Below are 27,291 nucleotides of genomic sequence, written 5' to 3' on the forward strand. Positions count from 1 at the left end.
AAAATATATATATATATATATATATATATATATATATATCACATCACTGTTATTAGATGTTGTATTGATTCCTTGATTGCAATACTTCTACATAATGATTTGTCAACTTAGAAGAGGTCATTGCCTTGATGTGTTAAAAAGAGTCAAGAGACCTATTCCCTGAAACTCCCTTATGAGATAAGCATATAGGGAATTTTAGTATGGCATTCTCCTAGATCCAGTTAGAATCCGTGCAAGGAACTTGGTCAATCTTGATTCTTCGTTATAGCATAAGAAATTCATTTTAAACATCCCATATTCCTATGAGTATGAGCTTTAACATTTCTAGAGATGTGTTTTTGGCGTTAGAGTTAGATGCAGCTTTGTCATACTTTGTTCAATTTAAGATTATACGAACAGTAATTCAGCATCGTGTATGACTTATATAACTTGCTATATATATATATATAATTCATATGTTTAGATTTAATGAATCCTTAATTTGCTTAAATGAATAGTTGAACGGATGCATGTGAGTAAAAATATGCATTAAAAATGATCATATGAATGAATGAATTTATTAGTAAAAGTATTTATAGTAATGATAATTGTAATGAAAAAGTAGAGTTATTCTTATGAAATAATAGTTAATAAAATATAATTTATATATTTTACAATTTGATAAATAATAGGATAAACAATATAGAATGCTAATCAGAAAAAAATTGATGTAATCTTTTTTAGAAAATTATTTCGATAAAACGATTCTTTGTTGAATAAATGGAAGGTCAAAATATAATACTTATGCATGATTTGTGATAAAAATATAAAAAAATTAAAAAAAAAATGAATGGTTTCTGATCATATCTAAAGATTTGTATTGGCTAATTTAAGTTTGTAATATTATCCAGTTTCTAGAATTCTTCAATAATGGGGATAAATCACTTATACAAATTAGTTAAGACCAAAAAGTAATGTATGAAAAATAAATGAGACATTTGGAGGTTATAATGCACGGTAGATTTGTTATATAAATTTGGTTCTTATAAATTTGACTTATAAAAAAACATGCATTAAGACCAATCAACATAGGTAATAAATATCTGGAAGAATTTTTAATGGGGCCTGATTCGAAGAATTCTTTGCCTTTTTTTACATTTTTTTTATGGATTTCTTGGAAAAAAAAAACTAATACTAACTGAGCATTCATCAATCCTCCAAAATTCCAAGAGCAACACCAACATTTCTTGAATAAACAAGCAATTATTTACAAGGAAAAGATAGCTCATGAACAAAATTAATTAAAGCATACAACACAATGGTTGAACACATAAAAGAATAACAATTTACATACATTAGCTAAATGGAGTAGAAGGCTAACATCCCTCTTTGGCTAGATGGAGTAGAAGGCTTAGATCCCTCTTTGGCTATCGGTATACCAAATTTTCATCATAGTCAGATTCAAATTTTGAAACTGGGAGTTAAAAATATTTCACTTGGGAGCTGAAGATTATAAAAGAGGACAAAAAGGAGATTGAAGGATCTTATGGCAATTTATAAGTGTACACGAATGATTGATCTTCCCCATTTGCCTCTTCATCTTCTCCGGGAGTAGTAGAGCTCGGTAAAGGTTCAGAGTATATGAATGGTACAAAATGGGGTAAGCGAAAGGACATTAATCTAAATGCTTGTAAATGTAAAAGGCTGTACTAAAAAGCCCGTACAAATTCCAAACAATCTGCGACTGACTATTCAACTAATGCAAATAAATCTTAAAAAAAACGTTCCTCGTTCCCCATCTTCGATTTTATTAGTAAAATATGTAAATATTGGATTCAATTCAATGCATAAGGCTATAAATGAGGGATTCGGCTGTAAATGTAAATGCAGCAAAAAGTTTGTTAATGTAGAATTAAATTCAATGCATAACGCTATAGAATTCAATTTAATGCAGAATATAATTTTATGCATAATAAGGCTGTAAATGAGGAATTAATAGTAGTATAGAATTAATAAAATAAATCTAATTATAAAAAATAAAATGAAAGGTTGGGATTTGATTTGAATAATTAAAATTAATTAAAATGGATGGCCAAGATTTGATGTGAAGGAAACTCAAGCTTATTTTATAAATAGACATTTGGTATATCAAAAGTTGTAATTGAGCTTTTAATTTTTAGGGATATGAAATGTTTATAATGAACGTTGTAGATGAATTTATAACTTATAGATGAACGATCTAGATTTGCTATGGGTGGATTCCCAAGCTACACTTATATAGTTGTATAGATTAGAACTAAGCCTCCTGGTGTTCCAAAGTTTTTTTTTGTTTTATCCTTAGGAAGAGAATAGCTCTGGCATTCACAAATATTAGAAATAACAAGTCCATTACACTGATAATCTCAAAAAGAGTCATTTGCAAAGTAACGGACTTTAAAAGTCCAGAAAGATCCTCCCCGGTGATTGAGAAAGGGGAGTCAACAACAAGATGAGGAGGTGCTTCATAACATCAAGATCTTAACGCCACCAGATCTGCAACTTCTATGCAAGCAGACAGAAGGCGTCTACAACCTACAACTAACTCCACTAGATCCGTAACTTCTATGCAAGCGGACAGAAGACGTCCACAATCTACAACATAAAGCCACCGGATCTGCTACTTCTATGCAAGCAGACAGAAGGCGTCTACAACCTACAACTAACGTCACCAGATCCGCAACTTCTATGCAAGAGGACAGAAGGCGTCCACAATCTAGAACATAACGCCACCGGATCTGCAACTTCTATGCAAACAAACAGAAGACGTCTACAACCTACAACTAACGCCACTGGATCTACAACTTCTATGCAAGCGGACAGAAGGCACCCACAATCTACAACTACCGCCACCGGATCCGCAACTTCTATGCAAGCATACAGAAGGCGTCTACAAATACTTTCAAGGAACCCCTGCACGTGCACCATAAATTGTATACACATCGGTATACTAAAGGGGTAAGTACAATCAGATACCCGTATGGGCCCCGATAAGCGTGTTATTGGTACACACGTGTTGTCTAGGGATGCTGCACGGGTTAATAAGTGAATTCAAGTTCGAACCCGATCCTTCTATACGGATCTATAGGAGTTGACAGGGTTCGAACCTTTAAATAAATACACGGTTGTGGCGACCGGTATATTTGTTTAAATACATTCATATTAGGCCTTCAAGGCTTATAATCAAGAGAATTCACCAAACAAAGGCATGGAGCCTACGAAACTCAATCCTCCTAAGCAAGTATGAGTGGACAGGGTTCAAATCATCGAATAAATATGCGGTCACGAAGTTGATCGAAATATTTATTTTATACATTCATATCAGACATTCAAAACCTTTAACAAAGAAAATTCATAAATAAAGGCACAAAGCCTATGAGAAATCCGATCCTCGATCAACAGCTCGATCGAGTTGACAAGGTTCAATCAAATAAAGATAAATGACACCGAACACCCCGATGATGGCCGTGTTGAACGATAATCTCAACCGGAGGGGTTCACAAATATTTTCAAATGCTTCCCAAAAGTCCAGTAAAAAAATTAAAAATTTCAAAATTTAAGATATTTAAATTTGAAATCATCCATCAATCACTCAAAATAAAATCGATCAACCCTCCGCAACAATTTGCCGAGGTGGACAAATTCAGATATAACTTCAGCTCACAAAGACCTAATGCCTTGTTGAAAATATCACTAGGATCCATTCTCAAACAATCTCCTACCAGTAAAGACATGGTACGTGTCCTCTAACCGGCGGTTTGCCGCCAAATGGCACCGCAGGATAAACGGTTATGACGACCCGGGGCCCTCTGAACCGAGTGATTTTGCCGCCAAATGGCACTATGATATACCGGTTATGGCCAGAGCCAATACGTTCCTTATTGGCATCAAATCCTTTAGATATGAATCAATAGGATATGATTCATAGGGCACAAAGCCCTCTGTTAGCTAAGGTGGATTTGAATTTTTCCCCTTAGACAAACATCCAACCCAGGTCTACAAGGTCCCCTTGGACGAAGCAACCCATGGCTGCTGACAAGGATCCTTCTGTCAGGTTGCGTCGACAACCTCCTCTGACAAAGTAGACCAGGGACCACGATGGCCCGGGACGACGGAACCATGAGATCTTAATCGGGTCTATCATCCATTCCTCCACCATCCGCTTTAAGTGCAAGATGGTGCAATTTCTATTTTAAGTATCAAATCCTCTAAATTCTTCAAATTACTAAATACCAATACCCAATGCTGCTACTATATGCCAGATAACACGTATTATCCACGTATCTGATTGACGACTAGTCTTAATCGAAAGTTCTCTCTCGTGATCGAGAGGGGTAATTAACTATAGGGGCTTCGCCTATAGGAAAGCAGAACTCAGATCATAAAGTCCTCGCAAAATGTGGACGAAATCTCTGGGTAGTGTCTTATCTACAAACCCATCTGCCTTCCAAAATTTACCCCGGACTTAATTCCGTTAAAACTCCCCTCGCTAAAAGAAAAAGAAAAAAGCAGCAAATCAGTTGCATGGCGAGGAGGCCGGGGCCGAATTTTCGGAGCCCACATACGGATGTCATCCTTGGGATGAAATGGCTGCAGACTTTGGGGTGGACCAAGATCAATTGGGGAACTTTGAAGATGGAGCTGGTGATAGCGGGAGAAGAAAGGTGATCCAAGGAGATGCTGGGCTAACCAAGGCTGGGGTGTCGCTCAAATCCCTAATCCGGACCATCCAGGAGGAAGGGGGAGGCTACTTGGTGGAGTTACACCAATTGGAAGGCATCAGAATTGAGGAAGAAGGCACTATTCCCTCCTCAGTACAGCCCCTCGCACATCAGTTCAGTGAGGTTTTTCAACCCCCGCAGGGTTTACCACCCCAGAGGGAACTAGAGCACGCCATTACTTTGAAGGAAGGGGAGACACCAATCAGTGTCCGTCCTTGCCGTTACCCACAGATTCAGAAGGACAAGATTGAGAAGTTGATCCGGGAGATGCTGGAGGCGAGGATCATCAGGCCGAGTGTTAGCACTTTTTCTAGCCCAGTCCTGGTCAAAAAGAAGGATGGGAGTTGGAGATTCTGCGTGGATTACAGGGCTCTGAATAAGGGCACTATACCAGACAAATTCCCAATTCCGGTGATTGATGAGTTACTTAATGAGCTGCATGGGGCTATGTTGTTCTCGAAGCTGGATTTAAAATCTTGTTACCACCAGATCAGGATGAAGGAATCTGATGTACCAAAAATAGCTTTCAGGACACATGAAGGGCATTATGAGTTTCTGGTGATGCCATTTGGGTTGACTAATGCTCCTGCCACTTTTCAATCCTTGATGAAGAGAATATTCAAGCAGTACCTCAGGAAGTTCGTCCTGGTCTTCTTTGATGATATTCTGGTGTACAGCAAAACTGTAGGGGAACATCTGGAACACTTGAGGGCGGTTCTGGAAGTCCTATAGGAGCACCAGTTAAAGGCCAATCTGAAGAAGTGCAGCTTTGCCCAAACAAGTGTGGAGTACTTGGGCTATGTGGTATCCTAAGAAGTTGCAGCAGATCTGAGTAAAATAGAGGCAATGCAGAAATGGCCAAGGCCTAGGAACATAAGGGAGCTGAGAGGGTTCCTAGGTTTGACTGGGTACTACCAACGATTTGTGAAGGGGTACAACTCCATTGCCTGACCGTTGACTGAGCAGCTAAAGAAGGACAACTTCCTATGTGGAGAAGCAGCAACTCAGGCCTTGGAAAAATTGAAAGAGGCTATGACGACAGTGCCCGTTTTAGCTCTCCCAGATTTCAGTCAGACCTTTATGGTGGAGACGGACGCATCAGGATATAGACTGAGGGCAGTATTGATGCAGAACCACAGGCCTATAGCATACTTTAGTCAAGTGCTGTCAATCAGGGCAAGGCTGAAGTCAGTGTATGAGAGAGAGAGCTGATGACCATTATCTTGACGATTCAGAAGTGGCGACCCTATCTTTTGGGACGACATTTCATTGTCCGGACCGATCAGAAAAGCTTTAAGTACCTATTGGAGCAAAGAATAGTCACTGAGGAGCATCAGCGGTGGTTATCCAAGTTATTAGGGTATGATTTTGAGATCCAGTATAGGTCAGGCTTGGAAAATAAAGCAGCTGATGCTTTATCCAGATGTGTGGGGGAGCTTCAAGAGTTAGCTATATCAGTGCCACTGATGGTAGACTGGGGAACCATCAAAGAGGAGAGCATGCTGAATGAAGAGCTAAAGAAAATTCGGGAGGATCTGATGAAAGATAAGAGGAGAGCATGCTGAATGAAGAGCCATCCAGGTTATTACATTGAAGGGGAAAGGTTGTTGTATCAAGGGAGGTTTGTGATGCCAAGAACATCAATACATATCCCCCATATGTTGCAGGAGTTCCATAGCAGTGCTGTGGGAGGTCATTCAGGGGTACAAAAGACATATAGAAGGCTGGCATCTAAGCTCTACTGGAAGGGGGTGCATAAAGATGTAGAGGAGATGGTGGCGAGATGTGAAATGTGCCAAAGGAACAAATACATGGCTATGGCTCCAGGGGGTCTACTGCAACCCTTGGCACTTCCGAACAGAGTATGGGAGGAAGTGTCCATGGATTTCATCGACGGCATGCCGCGATCAGAAGGATATACTGTTATCATGGTGGTGGTGGACACTCTCAGTAAGTATGCACATTTTATCCTATTGCGACACCTCTACACCGCTGTGTCAGTGGCAGCATCATTTATCAGGGAAGTGGTTAGACTGCATGGAATTCCTGAATCAATAGTGTCAGATCGAGATAAGGTATTTTTCAGTCAGTTTTGGAAAGAATTGTTCAGGTTGCAAGGGACTATCTTCAAGAGAAGCACCGCCTACCATCCACAGACAGATGGGTAGACAGAAGTAGTAAATCGAAGTCTGGAGACTTATTTGAGGTGTTTCGCTTCTGAAACACCGCGGAGGTGGGCGAAGTGGCTGCCTTGGGCAGAGTATTGGTACAATACCTCGCATCATTCTGCAGCTCAGATGACGCCTTTCAAGGTGCTGTATGGAAGAGACCCACCACACCTAGTGCACTATGGGAAAGGAAATACACAGGTATCTTCAGTTGGGCAGTATCTGGAAGAAAGGGACAAGGTGCTGGAAGATTTGAAGAAACATCTGCTGAGGGCTCAACAACTCATGAAGAAGCAGGCAGATTCACACAGAAGAGACATGCAGTTTGAAGTTGGGGAGAAAGTCTTCCTAAAACTACGACACTACAACCAGAGGACAGTGGCGAGGAGGAACAAGAAATTGGCACCAAGGTACTTCGGCCCCTATGAAGTGTTGGACAAGATCGGCGCTGTGGCGTACCGATTGAAGTTGCCCCCATCAGCTACTATACATACAGTTTTTCATGTATCACAGCTAAGGAGAGCTATAGGGGAGCATGCTGTTAATACAGATTTACCTGAGACACTGACTAAGGATTTGGAAGTGATATTAGAACCTCTGGAGCTTACAGGCGTAAGATCAGATAAAGATGGCAACAAAGAAGTGCTGATTATGCGGAGAGGTCTTCCCGATTTCAATGCTACTTGGGAGCCATTGGACCAAATGAAAGAGCAATTCCCTTCCTTTCACCTTGAGGACAAGTTGAGTTTTTTGGAGGGGAGTATTGATATGCCGCCGGCCCATCCTGGGCTGGCTAAACTGGTCCAGCAGGGACCGGTCTTGGTTTATTCCAAGCGGCGAGCACAGCACGGGGGGGGGGGGGGGGGGGGGGGGTGCGAGTATTTTAAAAACTTTTTTCACAAAGAAAGAAAATTGCATAAACCAAATCACACCACAGAAATAAATGCGGAATCATGGGCTTAATGCAAATGTTGGGGGGAAAATTTTGAATTTTAAGGGTGATTAGGTAATTTGTAATCCTCCTTTAATGATAATTAGGGGGAAAGGAGAGGGCATCTTGAATTTGAATTAGAATTTGAGATCTAGGGTTTCTTGCTTTGGGCTCTTGGCGTTGCCGGAGATTGGAGAGTTGTTCTTCCTCTCGGATCGAAGAACAAATTGTATCTTTGCTATTTTATTTGTCTACTAGTGAAGTACAAGTATTCTTGTGAGTTTCTATCAATTTTTCTCACTAGATCTCGCTGTTTTCCTGTGATTTCCTACTGTCCACTGCGGAAAACAGCAGTTTTTCTTGCTGTTTGCTACTCAAATTGTGATTAGGTTTGCTTGTGGACTCACGTATTCCTTAGGGTTACTTGCGAACTTAAGTATTTCCTATCAGATTCATCATCAATCCCCACCTTCCAATTTTAATTTAAAGTGGTAAATATCCAACCTTATATGAAATTTGCAACAATTATACACCAAGCATTTAGCTTCTAATCGAATGTCCTCTCTCACTGCAAGTAAGTTCAGCGATCACTGCAAGTAAGGATAATTAACTATAGAGACATCTGTAGAAAACCTGAAGACAAATCTTAATGTTCTCGCAAAATGAGGATGAAAACTCTGGATAGTGTCCTATTTATAATTAATCTAGCTTCTAACAATTTGATCTGAAAAACACAGAGCTCTCTCAGTAGAGCCAAGGAAAAAAATTTAGAACCCCACAAAGCTAAGAAATTCAGATCATGGAGAGAATGAAGTAGTGATTTAAAGATAAAGAAGAAGAAAACAGACAAATTTTATGTGCACAACCTAGGCATCAAGCAGTTAGAATTAATGTTGCAGGATCAGGAACGAAAAATAAGACTAAAGAGAATATGATTATTATTTATTGAAAAATACTTGCCGAAAATAGAATTAATATGTGATACTCAACGAGAATGAATAGAGAATAATACAAGTTTAGAAGGTATACAAATATTTCTTATAAGACTAGAAAAAGACAGATAATGAATAAAAAAGAGTACTCTTTTTATACAAATGCACAAAAAGCACATGAGTAGTTGCAGATACACAAATTTTCAAAAATATATTCCGACACAAATAACATAAGAACAATGTGATTGAGTCTGGATATTTAGCCTGAAATGTTCCAACTAACATGAACAATTTTGTGACATCCTTACTAATTTCGAAGGATTTAATTAAAAAAAACTAAATTAAGTGTTTTATGAAATTGATAAACTGTATTCCTATGAAATGATGAAATTAGAAAGCCATGCATGATCTACTTACCAGTGCATATCATGCAGCCTTAATGTATTATTCAGGAACAAGTTGCTCAAAGCATGGCAAACATTCCATTGAACCTGCAACAGAGAAACAACTTCTAGTTAAAAATTAAATAAAAACGACATAGAAGCTAGCAAACAAGCTCGCTGCTTAGAAGATCTATTCAGAATTCGTACAGTTAGAAAAGAAAAAAAAAAAAAAAGAATGCCGATTACCCATAGCTATAAAACATTAAAAATTAAGCCAAATTTAATAAAAAGACCTTTCTTAAAAAAAAGTTGCATATAAATTGTTGTTTATAAATAATGTAAGAAATTCCTCAACATAGAATCAAATTAATATAGCAATATTAAAATAAACTATAACCAAGTTCTTAAATTGTAAGGGGCGCTTTAAAAGTTCCTCTTTTGATCTCCACATATAAAATCCTAAATTTTGATCTCCACATATAAAAGTTCTTCACCAAGGTCCTTGATGGAACAATCTGTGTTAAGAACAAAAAAAACAAAAAATAATAAAAAACAAAACCCAACCTATCTACCGACCTGAACCTGGACCCCGCTGCTCAAGACCCCACATAGCCTTACCTCCTCAACAACCTGACAAATTAAAACTATAAAAAGAGGGCATGGGGTAAGTTTTCAATAACGCATTTTCTCCCAGCTTAAACTACAAGTCCCTCTCCGTCACTCTGGAACAGCATGCATCTCCTCCCTATCCTAACGGAAGATGTTGCCAAACACTTCCCCGCATGCTGCAGAGTGCTAGCACCTATGATGAGGACATCCGACGGTGGAGAGTTTACCAGAGGAGATGCCAGAGATACACAGCCATGATTACACCACTCTATTTTTGAGATATTATTTATATTTGGTTTATTATTGTATCTTTTCTGTTTTTATCCTTACTTGAGTGAGTAGGTTCATGTGACCGCGTGGGGCACTTTTGTCTTTTTATTTTACTATTGTATTTGACTATTTATAGCCCCTCCTCTTTGGAGCGGGGTAATGATGAATGTTATGAAAGAAAATTTGTGCACTTGTGTTTTGGGAGAGCTTGAGAGTTCTTGTGAGAGTGAAGGCCCAAGGTGAGGACAAAGTACTACCCATCAGTTGCAAGAAGCATCCGGGCTAACGGTCCACTCCCCCCTCCCCTTCCAAACCGGCTGCCACCATCTCCTTCCCCTCCAAACTGTAGGCCACGATCCCCACCCCTTCAAAAATGCCGGCCACCACCACTTCTCCATCTAAACTGTCGGCCACCATTTTCTTCAAAAATGCCGGCCACCAGCACGTCGATAAAAATAAAAATTTTTATTTTCATTTAGGCTGCTAAGGTCACTAAAGTCAATCGCATTCTCATATTCTTTATTGAAAAGTTTAACAAAATATCTCATCCACTTTTGTTGAATATCCTCTTCTAATAAAAGCACTTTTTGATCTTCATCCTTAATACAATTCACTTGAATTAAATCCTTACTACTCCTATCTCTTTGTTTAGCTAACTAATATATGTATCTTTCGGCCTCCTTAGTATCTAATCTATTATATAAATCATTAAAAGCTAAAATTTTTGCCTTGCAATTTGTTTTCATACACTCCTTACGGGCCACTTTATATCTTTCCCAATTATCAGATTTTTTACAGCTAAACTAATTTTTAAAAGAAAATTTCTAATTTTTTATCTTTTCATGAAAATTTTGATTGCACCAGTATTTATTTTATGATTACTAAATTTTTCCTTTTGATACTCTAATTCAAGCATATTTTTTGCAATATTTTTGATATTACTAGCTATTTTTTTTCACATAACATTAACTTCCTTGTACACAGACAAAATCTTAAGATCTAGAATCTTACTCTCAAAATATTTTTTGTTAATATTATTTAAATGTCCCATCTAAAATCCTAAAACAATGATATGCTTTATTTTTTATTTTATGCCATTTATCTTAAAGTCCAAAACTAATGGGTGATATTGGGGGCATTAATATTCACTCGAAATAACATCGCAATCATTGCAATATAAACAATTTATTTTCTTATAAGAAAATAATCAATCTAAGTTTTACTATATCCATTCTTGTAAGTGATGAGAGGCTCATCTCTTTTGTTAAATAAGATATTAGCAATTACAAAATTATAAATTAAAGAAAAATCTAATATGGTCTTTTACAACCTTCATTGGTTGTTCCAAAGTCATAGCCACCATGAATGCTTTTAAAATCATCTACCTCTCTACCAACATATATCCATTTAAATCTCCTCCAATAAATTTTTTTTCTTTGAGAGGTATCTTTTGTATTAATTCTTCTAGGTCATTCCAAAATTTTAATTTTGAACACATCCAAACCTACTTGAGAAGCATAAACACTAATAATATTAATAATCTTAGCATTACTAATAATCTTTAAAGCTACAATTCTATGTCCAATTCTATTAATTTTTATAACATTATCCTTTAAACTCTTATGTAAAATCACACCTATACCATTTCTAGTACGCCTCTTACCAGATTACCAAGGACATCCAAATGAACCATTTTAAAGTTGTTCTTAGATATTTAGTTAATCAAGTTATCATTTTGTGTATCATGTCTGTTTGATCTTCTTCTTTCTCTAGCAACCTATGATGCACCGACACGGACACGTCGACACGGACACGGGACACGGCATTTTTTAAAAATATAGGACACGTGTGCGACGTGGACACGACATAATAATTTTTAATATAATATATAGAAATTAAGGTGACATTATATTAAAAATGACAAGCAATAATAAATCAATTTCATGATAACTAGGTATCTAGCGGTACCTAGCATGTACTAAGCGGTACCTAGCAATACCTAGCGGTACTGAGCATGTACCTAGCGATACCTAGCAGTACCGAGCATGTACATTAGCTTTTTTTGGTAAGTTTCAAAAAACAACAATTAATATTTCAGACGTCGAGAGTCAGGTGTCGATGCCATTTATCAGTCACCGAGAGAGGAGATAAAAATATCTTCACTGCCAAAAAGAAATGAAAATGAGAATATTCGATGATTGGGAATTAAGTGCGGACGTTGATTTTGTGTTATGGATAGGAAATAAGAAATCCCGCAAAATACAAGAAATTATATTTAAAAAAAAATTATAAAATATTTAAGATACGCGTTTCCAATTTGCATTTAATATTTTTTAATCGGACAAGTTTGCGGCGTGTCCGACACGTGTCGGAGGAGTGTCGAAAATACTCTTTTAATCACGTTATCAATCAGGTGGTTTGTGCTTGCAACGACAAACAAGTATGTATCTTTCTGAACATATGCCGATGAGCTTGCCGGTCATATCCATCCAGCTGGTCCAGCCAATTAAATGGAGAAAACCAAAGGACTATTTTCCAATGAAATCAGTTGTGGCCATAGATTAGGACAATAAGGTTATCCTAGTCAACAAATTTTCAGCATTAAAAATTAAGTCATATGGGGAGCCAATTAAAAGGATAGATGCAAATTCTAAAAAAGAAACATGTAAACCAGAATTTTATCTCAGGGACAAACTAGTAATACAAAAAGACTTCAGGGCGCAAGATAAAGAATTTCTAACATCGTGGACTTGTATTTAATTCAGCCAAAAAACAAAACATGAGACTTAACATTAATAACTTTAAAAGCTATCAACAGCGAAATGTAGAGAGAGAGCTAGTTACCTTTACATTTCCAGTTGTTACACATGAAAGAAAGGCTTGTACCATTCTTTCAAGCCACCGAGGGTCTCCAAACTTAGCACTACTAGAACCATTGCTTGTAAATACTGGTGAGCTATTTTCCTTGCAGCAGTTAGTCGTGGAGAATTCAAGGTTTTTAGCTGCACGGTATGACTCATTGGGAGTCATGATCACTTCATTTGGCGTAGAGTAACAGTTGAAACTCAGAAACCTTGATATATGCCCAAGAGCCCTCACAGCATTTGATTTGATCTAAGAAATAATTTTTATATTGTTATATAGAACATTAAATGAATAAACAAACAGGATATTGAAAGGAACAAGCTACATTCCCATCATGCATTGACCAGCAATGTGCCCAATGATGGTCACGAGAATTTTGAAGGCACGCTGCAAAACTTTAAATTGAATGACAACCTGGTTAAATAGAAGAACGCAAGCAAGCAATATAACGTCAAGTATTAAAGTCTAAAGCATTCTTTCCAAGAAAGTCTGTGGGCCATCAAGATTTTTAGAGGTGTGAGTTAGGATCAGCATGAAATGGAGAATTTCAACATGACTAAACAAAATAGAACTGTTTATAAGTACTGCAACCCCAAAAAAGAAAATTATAGTTTCGTTCTCCGTTTCAAGGGATTTAATGGAATAAATTAAATGACCTTTTTATTGCTTACTGTGCTCCATCAAATAGTTGGTTCTCCGTAGGCTGGATGGAATAAAATAACATAAATAACCGAATTGAACAACTCAATCTTCTTTTATCCTATATGCCACTTCTCTTCAAGAAACACTCATATCCAATATTATCACTAGTAAAACATTCCCGTATCCACTGCACTCCCTCCTCACACCTAAAAGCAAATCGACAGTGCTTCCACTCAAATTTCTAATAGAGGCCCCTCCTGCTAATCACTCGAGCACCTTCCACCATATTCAACTTTGTCTGCTTAACCTGCTTCATATAGTGTTGCCCAAATGGTAAAAGCCAATAAGAAATTAGATTTCAAGATTTTTATATACAGACATATACACGCACTTAACAAACAGCGAATATGGTGATTGCATTTAGGATTTCACAACATGAGGAAATGTGATTGAACTTGAGAGCAGCAGAGATCTAGTTGATAAATTGTGGAAAGGTACAAGACTCTACTACAACCTCCACTTCTCAAATGCTCCATGAATAAGGGAATCCTCATATAGAAAAGTAAAACTAATAAGATTCTTATCCAATGAATGAGTAAACGACAATATGCAGGGGATTTAAATATGGCTCAAGCCCTAAAACTTAAAAAAATAAGAAAATACAAAATAACCCCCCTTCACATAAACAACAACATGTAGGCGATTTTAATAAAGCCTAAGCCCTAAAATAAAAAAAACAAAATAACCCCACTTCACATAACAACCCCCCACCCCCAACACCAACCCTAACAAATAAAATTACAAATATAATCCCACTCTCATATAACATGATTGTGTCAGCATTAGGTAGAACAAGAAGCACAAAAAAACTGTATACATAAACAACCTTTCAGTACACTACAACAAGGTGTTGTTGCAATCCAACACAAGCATCAAAGATTGTATTACGTCAGATACTAAATAGATCAAGAACCCGCTAATGAGGCATCTTAAAGTTAAAATCCACACCTTATCACCATCTTTTGTCAATTGCAAAGCAGTTTCAACAATAAGAGAGAGTGCTTCAAATCCACCCGTATCATCTGCAACTTACAAATTGAATATGATGAACCTTATGCTAACAAGCAATGAAAGACCCATTATATGACCACAAAATCTACCTGTGCTTAACTCTAATTGCAGCTCAATTGCTCTATAACGAAGAGAATCACAAATATTAGCTAATGCCCAGGAAGCAGTTATACGCACCTGAACAGCAGACATGACAATGATCAGGTAAAATTATAAAATATATATTTGGATCAAGAACAAAGGCCCAAAATCATAACTAAAAGAAAAACAGTGTTTAAGGACCATATTATAAGATGTAGGTACCGAGACTGTAGAATCATGGGTGTTAAACTCGGCTGCACGAATAAGTTTATTCAGCAAACATCCACTGCAAAAACAATTCCATATCTGCAGACTACCAATCGCGAAAACTTTGCAAAATAATAAAAAAAATACTATTTGCTACGTACTTATAAACAATTCGTGAGAAAGATGCCAGAACACCAATTGCTCGACAAGCAGCTGATTTGATGGATGGAACCTCATCGCCTAGTGCTGCTGAAACCTGACCATGATAATTTAAAAAGTCATCATACTAGCAGGCATAGCATCTCCTTTTCCACCTTCTTCTCAATTAAGGAAATGATATCTAATATAGGTGAGCAGAACATACAGCAGAAGATATAATTGCTTCTTGCATATCATCGTTCAGCATAGAAAATACTGAGGAAGTCAATCCGGCAAAACAATTAAATGCTGCAACCCTCACCTATCATACAAAATAAACAAATGCTCATAAAATGACGTAAAAAAATGCAGCTAATAAGAAAAATTTAACATGTTTTGACCCACTTGACATAAATGTTATGAAGGTTAAATGCTGGGCAGCCTCAAAGGTGAATTATACATGGAAAAATGAAAGATCTGAACCAAAATAAATGGAGGGGAAAAAAAGAATTCACTACAAGCCTTTGTTTCTTTAATTAGAAAACATAGTGATACATTAACATCAGTATTATCTGACCATTCAACCAATTCATTTAAATAGGATCAGTTTCTCAAAGGCAACCCATAAGAGTCAATACAGGAAACAAAAGGGTTGAGTGTAAAGATCCCAAATTATTATTTATTTAAAGACATTAATAAGAAATTTATCAGGTAATAATAACAAAATTTAAATTAAAAAAAAACTGAGCTATTATGTCAGTATAATTGAACTAACATAATGCAGACTTTAAAAAAGGAACCAAGCAAGTGACCAAAAAAAAGAAACAAAGTAAGAGTTAGCAAGCAAGGGATAGTAGGCAAGCGGAATGGGGCAAGCAGTGAGCGAGCAAAAATGAGGAGGTCAAGCATGGAGGTGCAGCAGCAATACTAGGTTGAGAATGCAAAATTCATAAGGAGCCATTGTGTTGATCTTGGAATTTAGTAAACTCGGGAGAATAAAAAAAATGTTGTGCCTCGATGAGAGATCACAAGATCTTTTATCCACAAAAGAAGAACTAGATAGAACTTGAAACATTAACAATAACAATGATAAGTAGCATTTGTGATGCAAGCAAAAATTAGGACACATAACAAACTTATATAATAAAAACCTAAGCTTGCATTTCATTTGCTTTGAGAAGAATGATACATGTGAGGTGGACACTTGCGGAGAGAAGATCGAGATAAGAAGTCCGAGACGAAGGAGGAGAAGCTCGCAAGCTTTCCTAAAAGAAGAGAGAAACGGAACAAGCTCACAAGCTTTTCCACGACAAAACCCGTAGGTTTAGGCTCCAAAAACCACATCATAACACTCTCCAAAAACTATCTAAACATCACATATATATAGGATAAAAGATGGTAGCCAAACATCCATATCACATACTAATTAACCCAATAAGTTATGGAAACTAGAAGGCCAAAAGTTCTGACCAAAACAGGACTTGAAAAGCCACCAAAAGGAGCAGAAAACAGCTCCCAAACAGTCACAATTCATTCCAGAATAAGCACCTAAAAAGGCACAGGAAATATGGGAAAAACAGCCACGGGAAAGCAGCCACCAGGGAGGAAACCGAAGGGACTGCACAGGAACCTGGTAAAAAAGCCAGGGAAGCAGCCAAAAAGGCAGCACAGGAACCGGGTAGAGGAGCCACGGGAAAGCAGCCAGGGAGCAAACCGAAAAGGCAGCACAGGAACCGGGTAGAGGCAATCATGGGAAAATAGCCAGGGAGCAAACCGAAGAGTCCAAGGAAAGGGGAAGGAACCAAGGGGAGGAAATCAAGGGGCCACATGGGGGGGAATGAACCTAATTAAAGCCACATTATGAGCTGAAATATAAGTAGAAGCCAATTAATGAGCTGACTCAAGAAGAAAACTTACAAAATTTTCAACTCAACTTATTTTGACACCCCCCCCTGCCGACAACAATTTGGAAATATAGTTGTAGCGCTTGATATGAAGGAGAAAGAGTAGAAGGAACTGATGGATCACCAAATGGACTCTTGAAGAATCAATTGGCTCAACAACCAACTTGATGATATCAAAAAACAAGGTTTAGTGGAATGCTAACATCCAACAAACTATCAGCATCAAGGGATGGAACAAACAAAAAAAAATGTACTCAATAAAAGTTTCCAGTGCATGACAACCCATGGGACCAAGGTTTAGACAGTAGGCAACAAATTGGTACACTCCATTTGATCATGATTATTCACCACAAATAAATCTTACGTGAACATGCCATCATCAAGAAAATGCATATTTTAGCAAACCTTCAATTCCACTTTTTCTAATCATCGCATAAAAAGTTCGAATCCATACCTCCCAAGACAAAGGGATTCAAATGTCTATTTCAACAAGAACACAAGCCATAGATGGTCAAGAAAGTAGATAACATTATCCACTTTTATTGGTTTGCTAAAAATTGAAACCATAGAGTATAATGTAGCTAGATTGTCGTAGTACTGAATATGAGGGAAAGCAACCCATACAAGTGTAATAAAAGGCTCCTTAGAAGTATCAAACTATGAAGACCATTTTTAATACATGCAATTGTAAAACATACATATCATATGAAGACCAAGAAAAATGTCCTAAAAAATTTGTGTCTAAAGATAATTTGACAAACACGTGATGTCAATCAAGAAGTACAATAGAGTAATCATCCAAATGAATATCACACATATGAGTATGAATACTCTCCAAGATCAGGCATTAAACAGCCAAAGCGTACAAAAGGTTCTTCCATATCTACAATCTCAACCTCGAAAAAAAAAAGTGAAAGCTTTTAATATGAAATATATTGGGAAGTTTGTGACTATCAAAGATCGTGCCATGCCAAAAGGATAAATGAAAATTGACAGATATATCCAACTACAAAGAACCATGCCCAAACATTGTCATAAAAAAAAAAGAGTATTAAGTGATGGGATGTTGCGCGCTAGCCTATGGAATGATTCGGCATGAGGGGCCATAAGAACCATTGACAATTGTGGTAACATCCGGAGATGGCTGCAGAGAGGCGTAGGTAAAAATAGAACTCAAGGCAAAGCCTTGATGCCGACATTGGACAACACCAGCAAAGGGAGCAAAGAAGCCTAGGAAGCGAGATGGGCCCATAGAGAAAGGTGGAGACGGTTCACCATCAGTATCACCAAGTATATTTTTTCTTAAAGCAAAATATTATAACCAAATAATGATATGAGTACAAAAAAGACAATTACCAAGATTTGCTTGAGAAGAAAAAAATTACAATAGCCAAAAAAAGTTAACATGAAAACCAAGGATGAAGAATCCTATGGATCATGAAAACTACAAAAATACTCATTGAGTTGTCATGTTTATAGCCTTGTGAATGCACGCAAGTGGTAATATTTTGTTTTAATTTATGCCCCTTTTAGTAAATCAAATTTAAAACCTCCAATCCACCAATGAATGGATACTCTAAATCTCTAAATACTCCAATAAGAATTAGAAAATGCTAAGAAACCTTATCATCTATGTGTTCACAAATTGGAGGTAGTTGTGGTGTTTCAAGAGTTAGTTCACTAGTCTCGAATATAGCACTAGTGATGGATGAAGTGGCAACTTTGAGGGCTAGCAAGGGCAAGCAACCACAACATCCTCTAGATGCAATGGAGAGTTTAATCTGGTTCAATGGTCTAAATACAAACCTAATCCAGTTCAATGTTCTAAATACATATCTTCTACTATGACTCCAGAAAATTTTGAAATTGAATCTAAAATAGAAATAAAAATTGAATATTTGAATCTAAAAGTTTAAACTAACTCTAGATTCGAATCCAAATCTTACTCTGACTCGCCTCCTCAATACTTAACCACCAAACAGCTAGTAGGTACAGTGTTTCCTCGGCATGCATGCTATATATTTTGTTGCATTGTGAGTTGAGCATTCGCATGAATAACCTATTAATTTTCAAATAAGTTTTGTTATACAGAATGAAAAGCATGTATGGTTGTCATGCAAGTTCTTTATAATGTTTGAATTTTTTTTTTTTCAAGAATGGTTGTGATTTTGTTCATCATTTATGCATAGATTGCACTCTATTCATCTACCAAAGCCATAAAGTATTATTACATTGGTAGTCAACAAGAAACTATTGTGTTTGCATGTGCTCTACTTTTTAACATTAATATTAGTTCTCATTTTTATGATGCAATTCTATCACTAAGTCAAGGCATCTTCAACCCTATAGCATTTACTGTTATCATTTCTACATGTGAATTTTATGTAGGTCCAGATATGCTTCTATTTCTTTTGTTAACATCTCTAATAGTAGCAACCGGAAATTCTATAAGCATTCTAATAAAATGAAGATATTGTCTACCTTCAAAAAGTTTCACAGCTTCTAACAAAAACCATTGTTGCTCTAATGAATATGATTTACTCAACAACAACAACAACAACATCAAGCCTTTATCCCACTACGTGGGGTCGGCTACATGAATCCTTTTTCTCCTATCCTATTAAAAGTCAAATTCTCGTTTAAATCTAATAAAGAAATATCATTCCTAATATTTTCTAACCAAGTCTTTTTAGGTCTACCCCTACCTTTCTTAACACAAGTCAAATCTAATACCTCTAGTCTCCTAACCGGATCATCGGAAGGCCGCCTTTTTATGTGACAAAACCATCTAAGGCGACTCTCTCTAATCTTATCTTCTACTGGAGCTACTCCAACCTTTTCACGTATATGCTCATTTTGTATCCTATCTATAATGGTAAAGCCACTCATCCACCTGAGCATCCTCATCTCTGCCACACTTAACTTAGTATTATGCTTCTCTTTTAATGGCCAACATTCGGCACCATAAATCATTGCAAGCCTCACTACCATCTTATAGAATTTTCCCTTAAGTTTGAGGGGTACATTTCTATCACATTACAAGCCCGATGCATTCCTCTACTTCAACCATCCAACTTAAATTCTGCTGATAATATCCCCATCTATTTCACCATCACTCTGAACAAAAAACTTTGTTACTCTAGTGAATATGATTTAGTCAACTAACAAAAAACATTGTTACTCTAGTGAATATGCATTAGTCAAAACAAAAAACAAAAAACTGAAAAAGGTTGGTTTTAATGTTTTTATGGACATATAATCATTTTTGGACAAATTTTGTTTTTATTTTTTTTTATTTTAAAAATGTAATAATTATGTGGATACTTTGAACCATAATTAGGGTTTTATTTTATTGATATATATAGGATCTAGAGTAAGATCTTTCATTATTTATTATTGAAGTAGGGAAGATTCTGAAGCAATTTTTTTATTGACCTTGTTTTTGGCATTTATGGTTTTCTTTCCTTAGATCAATGTCTTGAAGATTCGACATGAGGGGCCTGAGAATTAGTTGTTTTTGCATCTAGTTATTTTCAAATTATTATTACATAATTCTCCTACGTACCCATAGATCAAATAGCTATGCAGGTGTGAGACTTCAAATATTATATGTTCAATAGGTTACATTTCAAAAAAAATTGCTCATCATTTTTACAAGGTTCAAAACAATTTCACCTTGAGAAGAAAAGGGCCCTAATAAAACATGACATTTATGTTCCATAAACAGAAAGAGTAGGAGGCTTTTGATCAAGTTAGAGAATTGAATATGAAAAAAGTAATAAAGGTAGTGCACAAAAGAGGAGATAGATAAAGAAAGGAGCCTCAACAAAACTATATTTCATGAATAGCATGTGTATTGCAAAAGTTCAGAACTTAAATTCTTGCCTCAATATTTATAAGCTGACAACCAATAAATTGGTAAGCAGACATTCGTGTGTTTATGTAAGCCTCTTATGCTTTGAGCAATAGGCTTTCACACACATAGTATACAGATCCATTTTATTAAAGAAATAAGGTTCTGAAATGAAAACCTTTGGAGAGAATAAAAATTATCTTTCCAAGTGATTAATGCAAGCGAATGTCAGCTTAACTATTTATTCCAAAACTTTCTCTTATTTAAGCTTTCCTTTTTGTCGTTTTCTTACAATGAAGAAGCAGCATGGGTCAATAAAATGTACAACATTTCACACAATGAACTTCAAATGACAAGGAAGTAATTAAGTTAATACATCCTCGTTCAGTATGAAATTAAATCTTTATACGGTTAAATAAGATGTAAAACCTTCCAATTCACTGCATCAGCACATCACCTTTTTATGATATCCAACATCACATGTTCTTTTTGTGTGTGGGGATGTAGCAGGGAGAGGTTGAAAGTGCTAAAATGCAATGGTGCCTTGTATTGCTATATGCTGAATCTGTGTATTGGCTGAACTTGAATTGTTTGCATTAACTTTACAATTCATTATATAAATGGCATGACAAAATGAAAATTTATTAAATAACATATTCCTAAAGATCTTCCTATCAGATTACTGATGCCTTAAAATATTATTGTTTCGGGAATAAAATATACAACCATGAGCATTCCAAAAGATATACTTACCACAGGTGCACCATGGCATAAAGCAAGGGGGAGGTGCTTTTGGATAACCTCAGACCATTGCTTAACCGCTGAAGAGTAATCTGTAAGATATTTATTTGGGGAATTTGAGATATCCAACTCATATGAAGGGGCAGAAGCAACCCTCTTCTCTCTGGTTGTATTAGACATAAGTTGTATATCCAATAGTCTAAACTCTAAAAGATCATCTGCTCCCTTGAATCCAGATGCTGCACGAAGACACTCATCAATAACCTGAATAACAATTTAGGATTAGATGGTTAAAGAAAATAATAATTCAAAATTCCGTGAACTAAGGAAATAATAGAATTGCCTACATCCACAAAAATTCTGTAGTTGAAAATAAGAAGTGGCTCATAAATTATTAGAAGTTCGTACTTGCTGCAAGCTATAGCAATTGTTGAAAATACTTAGGAATGCGAATTTATAAAGAAAAGCAGAAGAATGGAAGGACGGATGAAAAAAAGATAAGAGTTTCAAAACATTCTTATTTCTGTAAGATATCCTAGCAGCTTCCTTGCCAGAAAGCTAGATATTTTGGATTCCATGCTCTCTATCTCACTCTCTCTCTTGATTACATCCAATATCACACTCGGTCCAAAATCAAGGAAAATTAAAGATAGATAAAATAACACCTGAGCCTAACACCACATTTATTAGACAATTATAAAACAAATAACATTATAGCTAATGAATTCATTAGCTCAAAAATTTCAGGTAATGATTATTTTCAGTTGGTTTATTCATGTGGCTAATCTTTACCAGACATTGTTTTTGCCAAAAACTTCAACGCATACATTAATCTTGCTAGTAATTTAAAGAAGAATAACTGCACTGCCCTTGTCATCAGCTGCATGTCAATGTCACAAAAAGATTTCAGAAGTCAATGATCAATTTGTATTCCACATTATTTTAATCCGAAAATAATTAGTTTTAAGAATGATATAGGTTAGGGAAAATGTTTTGAATACTAATTGGAAGGGATTATGAACAATTTTATGTTCCAAAATTTTGGATTTTAATTAAATCCAAAAATTCATGTTAAAAAGATAATTAATGGCTTAGGTAAAATAAATAGAAAGGGGAATTTAGAGAATGAGCGATTAATGAGAATTTTAAATTAAGATGATTGGCATATGATATAATAGGCCTCATGTTAAGCATGTGATACAATAGACATCATGTTAAACATAGCACATGGCATTTGACATACACTAAGCATATGACATTGAGACATAGATGCATATGTTACCAACTTGCATATTGTTTTTCCTCTATAATGCACATGAACTTTAGATTTAACTGTCATTTACTGAGTGTTAGCTCACTCTCTTGTTTTGGGATATTTTTCAGAAGACCCCACTGCTAGAAATGGCTGACCGACCTTGGTATGCTTACAGTCGTAGAGGATCGGATGACAGGTTCCTCTTATATTCTTTTTAGTTGTAGTTTAAATGATTTTGGGTGGTTTGGCATGAAAAAGATATTATAGCCACCTTTATATATTTGACACTTTTTATGCAATGATATAAAATTCTTAGTTTACATTGGAAAATTGTTTAGAGGCGCTTTTAGTTTCCTTTTGAAGTATTTTAGATTCTTCAATGCATGTTTTAAGAAAATTTAATGTTCTGAATGTCTGACATTCGTTCCCGCCTGTTTATACGAGCTCACCGGGCCAGGTCATGACAAGACTGGTATAAGAGCCAAGCTAATATGGATCAATATAAAGTGTCATTAGGATGCTTTATGTGTCTTTGACATTTTAGGGTGTATGTTTATACGATGTTTTTTTAATTGGAAATTTTTATTTGGTTTAGGGCTATGGATCAAGAGCCCGATGCCACTGATGGAAACAATGAACAGGCTCGGAGAGAAGTTCCGGCGATACCATCTGTGGTACAACCTCTTGGTGGTAGCAGCAGTGTTACCATAGACACTTTTACACAGATGATGGCGGTTGTGACATAGTTAATTCATCATTCTCAAGAGCAGCCTTAGTCTAGTTCCAGGAGAGAGGCATCTGTAGACAAGTATCTGAAAATCTTTTAGGACATGCGACAACCTCTCTTTATGGGAGTAGGAGAGCCAATTGATGCCGAAAACTAGTTTATGAGGGTCGAGAAGATTTTGAAAGGTATGCATTGTCCGACTGATCGGAGGGTGACTTTAGCTACCTTTGTATTGGATGGTGAAGCTGAAAGATGGTGGAGAGGACAGTTGTTGTAGAAATTTGGTGGCAAAGCAGCATCTCAGATTTTATGTGATGATTTTGTTAGAGTCTTCAGAGAATGGTTTGTGTCTCTTTCTGCGAGGAGGCAGATGCAGAAGCGATTCATTTGGTTAGTACAAGGAGATCGTACGATTATGCAATATGAAGCTGAGTTTACTATGTTGTCCCGTTATGCATCTCAAATTATCCCAAGGGCTGAAGACAAATGTCATAGATTTTTGTCAAGGCTTCATGATGCGATTCGTCAGCCATTGATTCCTTTTGGCCTTGATGATTAATCTGTTTTAGTTGAGAGAGCAAGGAGGATAGAGATTGATTTTCATGCTACTTAGAAGCGAAAGGATTTCCTTTAAAAAAAGAAGGGTTTTGAGAAGACCAGGAGCTTCCAGACACACTTTGGAGGACCTAGTATGAAGAAGGCTAGATCTGATAGTGGTGGGAGTTCATCCAGTGTCAGAACATGTGATAAGTGTGGCAAGTTGCACAGAGGCGAATGTTTGTCTGGCTCCAATGTTTGTTTATGGTAAAATCAGCTAGGGCACATGGCTAGGAACTGCCCAAGGGGTCCAAAGGAGGGGAGATCTAGTGCTCGTCCACCTCAGCAGAGTACTGGGAGACATCCGATAGGTGGTAGACCTAAAGCTCAAGAGTCTTCTACATCGGCATCGATACCTAGTCATCCGACTACGAGACCTGTTGTGCAACCAAGGGTCTATGCTATCACGCAGCAAGAAGCCAAATAATCTCCTGATGTGATCACAGGTATTATTCATGTTCAATGTCTACCTAGTAGAGTGTTTTTTTATACTAGAGTATCACATTCATTCATTAGTCAGGAGTTTGTTAAGAAGCATGCATTGAATGTCTACACTATGCCCACTATACTATCAGTTTTGCTACCTGATGGGTCTAGCATGATTGCCTAAAGTGTATGTTCACCACTACTTTCCTTATGTGAGAGGGATTTTGATGTTGAATTGATTGTATTACCACTCATAGAATTTGATGTGATTCTAGGGATGGATTGGATGTCTAGCCAGTTCATCTCCAAAGACTGTAATAAGAAAGTAGTGAAAATCAAGCTTCCTGGAGGAGAGAAGCTTGTCTTTCAAGGCGATCGAGGTGTATCCTCTATGATCATCTCATCTATGAAAGCTTGTAGTTTAATTTTGAAAGGGTACCCAAGCTTTCTAGCTCATATAAGGGACACTTCAAAACAAGTACCAGAGTAGAAGGAGATTGTTATGGTAAGGGACTTTCCTGATGCGTTCCCTGAGGTCTTACCCGGAATGCCTCATGTTTGAGAGATTGGAGGAAAATAACTACTATAAAGGAAGAAAAAGTATATTATCAGGTATTGGACTCCACAAGTAATGAAGTAGGGGAGAGAGCAATTCATTATGACGATGATTCAAATAAAGACCCCTCAGTGATGACAGTGTAGACGACTTCTACGTTGTTATGCCATTAATATTTCTTTTTTTAATTGTCGATGAGCAAGATAGAGAAATATATGATTAGGAGTTAAACAACATTTTATATTGTTTGGTTATTGTGATGTTTGGATTTCAATTAAATTTGATGCAGTTTATTACTTTACACCTTATGTCTTATGCGTTTTTCTGCTTCACATATATGACAATTTATTTCTCATCTTTTGATCTATTGTTTGGTTATTATAAAAAAAAAACATTTTGACTATACACAATTTTTACATTTTGAGGCTTACGCCTCAAAATACCTTGAGACTTACGCCTCGCCCTACAAACAAAAAACGCCTCAATACCCAATTGTGCAATTTTAAACCTTGGTAATTAGTACAACAACAAAACAACAACAACAACATCAAGCCTTTATCCCACTACGTGGGGTCGGCTACATGAATCCTTTTTCTCCATTGTGTTCAATTAAAAGTCAAATTCTCATTTAAACCTAATAAAGAAAGGTCATTCCTAATATTTTCTAACCAAGTCTTTTTGTCTAAAATTGCGCTGATGTGCGCCTCTTATTGCGCAAATTTTAAACCATGATATACATACATATATAAGGGTGAGGCGTAAGCCTCACGCCAGTGAGGCGAGGCGAGCCTCAAGGCGGGCCTCAGCAAAGTTGAGGCGTAAGCCTCATAAAAGAAACTCGAGGCGTAAGCCTTGAGGCGTTTTTCACTGGAATTGCGCAAAGGCGGGCCTCAAGGCTAGCCTCATGTTGCGCAATTTTAAACAATGGATGGAAGCATGCGACTCTGCATTGATTACCGAGAGTTGAACAAGCTTACCATTAAGAACAAGTATCCTTTGCCGAGGATAGATGATTTATCTGATCAACTGGTGGGAGCCACAGTCTTCTCCAAGATTGATCTGAGGTCTGGATATTATCAGTTGAGGATTAAGGAGGTAGACATCCCTAAGACAGCTTTTAGCTCAAGGTATAGACACTACGAGTTCACAGTGTTACCTTTTGGGCTAACAAATGCCCCAGCTGCTTTTATGGATATGATGAATCGGGTCAATACTCGACATTTTTGTCATCGTCTTCGAAAATGACATTCTGATCTATTCTTGTGATGAAGAGCATCATATCAATCTTCTTAAGGCAATGTTGCAAACTTTAATAGGAAATGAATTGTATGCTAAGTTCTCCAAATATGAGTTTTGGCTGAAGAGTTTATCTTTTCTGGGTCATGTAATTAGTGGGGATGGTATTCCTATGGATCAGCATAAGGTGCAGGCTATGTTGCACCGATACGGATACGGCGACACGGATACGACATGATACGGATACGGGACACGTCAATTCTTAAAAATACAGGATACGGGTACGACGCGGACACAACATCATAATTTATAAATCATACATAAAAATTAAGAAAGCAATCAAAGCAAAATATTTGAAATTACAAAAAAAAAAATGACAACAACATCATTTGTAGCCTTATAGCTTATAATATCAAAATATAAGTAGCATTAAATGTCTAGTACAACAACAAAAACATAAACATAAATTGTCTAGCACATAAAGTTTCAAATATTCAACAGAAGGAATGATATGATTAGCTTCTTCCGTGGTTTGTCTTTGAACTTCTATATCATCTTCAATAAATATCATAGCTTTTAATTCAGATTCATCAAGTGAAAGATTAGTAATTTCTAATATTCTCATATCATCAAGAGACTCAAATCCATCTTGGAAATGAGAGAGCTTTGCTCGCAGCCGCGGAAGTAAATACGATGTTTGTTTTTCAACGGACACGTGTATCGGATAAGCGTCCTTTTGAAATTAAATAGTATTTTAATTGGATACGTCTTTGGCGTATCTGACACGTATCAGTGGAGTATCGGAGGCGTATCCGTGTATCGGTGTATCAGATACAGCACGCCTTCATAAATAGGTGTATCAGTGCAACATAGGGTGCAGGCTATAGCTGATTGGCCCAGACCTACAACAGTAACTGACATACGGAGTTTTCTTGGGCTAGTTGGCTACTACATAAGATTTGT

The 27,291-nt window shown here is 36.7% G+C and overlaps 1 protein-coding gene across 1 annotated transcript in view; it reads right to left on the minus strand.

The window, feature by feature from the left end:
- The window catches only part of LOC110097045 (HEAT repeat-containing protein 6), a gene marked incomplete in the record, with an annotated part of 130,981 nt that overhangs the window by 34,207 nt on the left and 69,483 nt on the right, over nt 1-27,291 (minus strand). Inside the window, 8 exon segments of the mRNA XM_028695434.1 lie at nt 9,185-9,258; nt 12,874-13,143; nt 14,545-14,618; nt 14,697-14,784; nt 14,911-14,974; nt 15,057-15,151; nt 15,260-15,355; nt 21,544-21,795. Coding sequence (XP_028551267.1) covers nt 9,185-9,258; nt 12,874-13,143; nt 14,545-14,618; nt 14,697-14,784; nt 14,911-14,974; nt 15,057-15,151; nt 15,260-15,355; nt 21,544-21,795 — 1,013 coding nt within the window.

This window comes from Dendrobium catenatum, unplaced genomic scaffold (genome assembly GCF_001605985.2).
Source record: "Dendrobium catenatum unplaced genomic scaffold, ASM160598v2 fragScaff_scaffold_71, whole genome shotgun sequence".
Lineage (NCBI taxonomy): Eukaryota > Viridiplantae > Streptophyta > Magnoliopsida > Asparagales > Orchidaceae > Dendrobium > Dendrobium catenatum.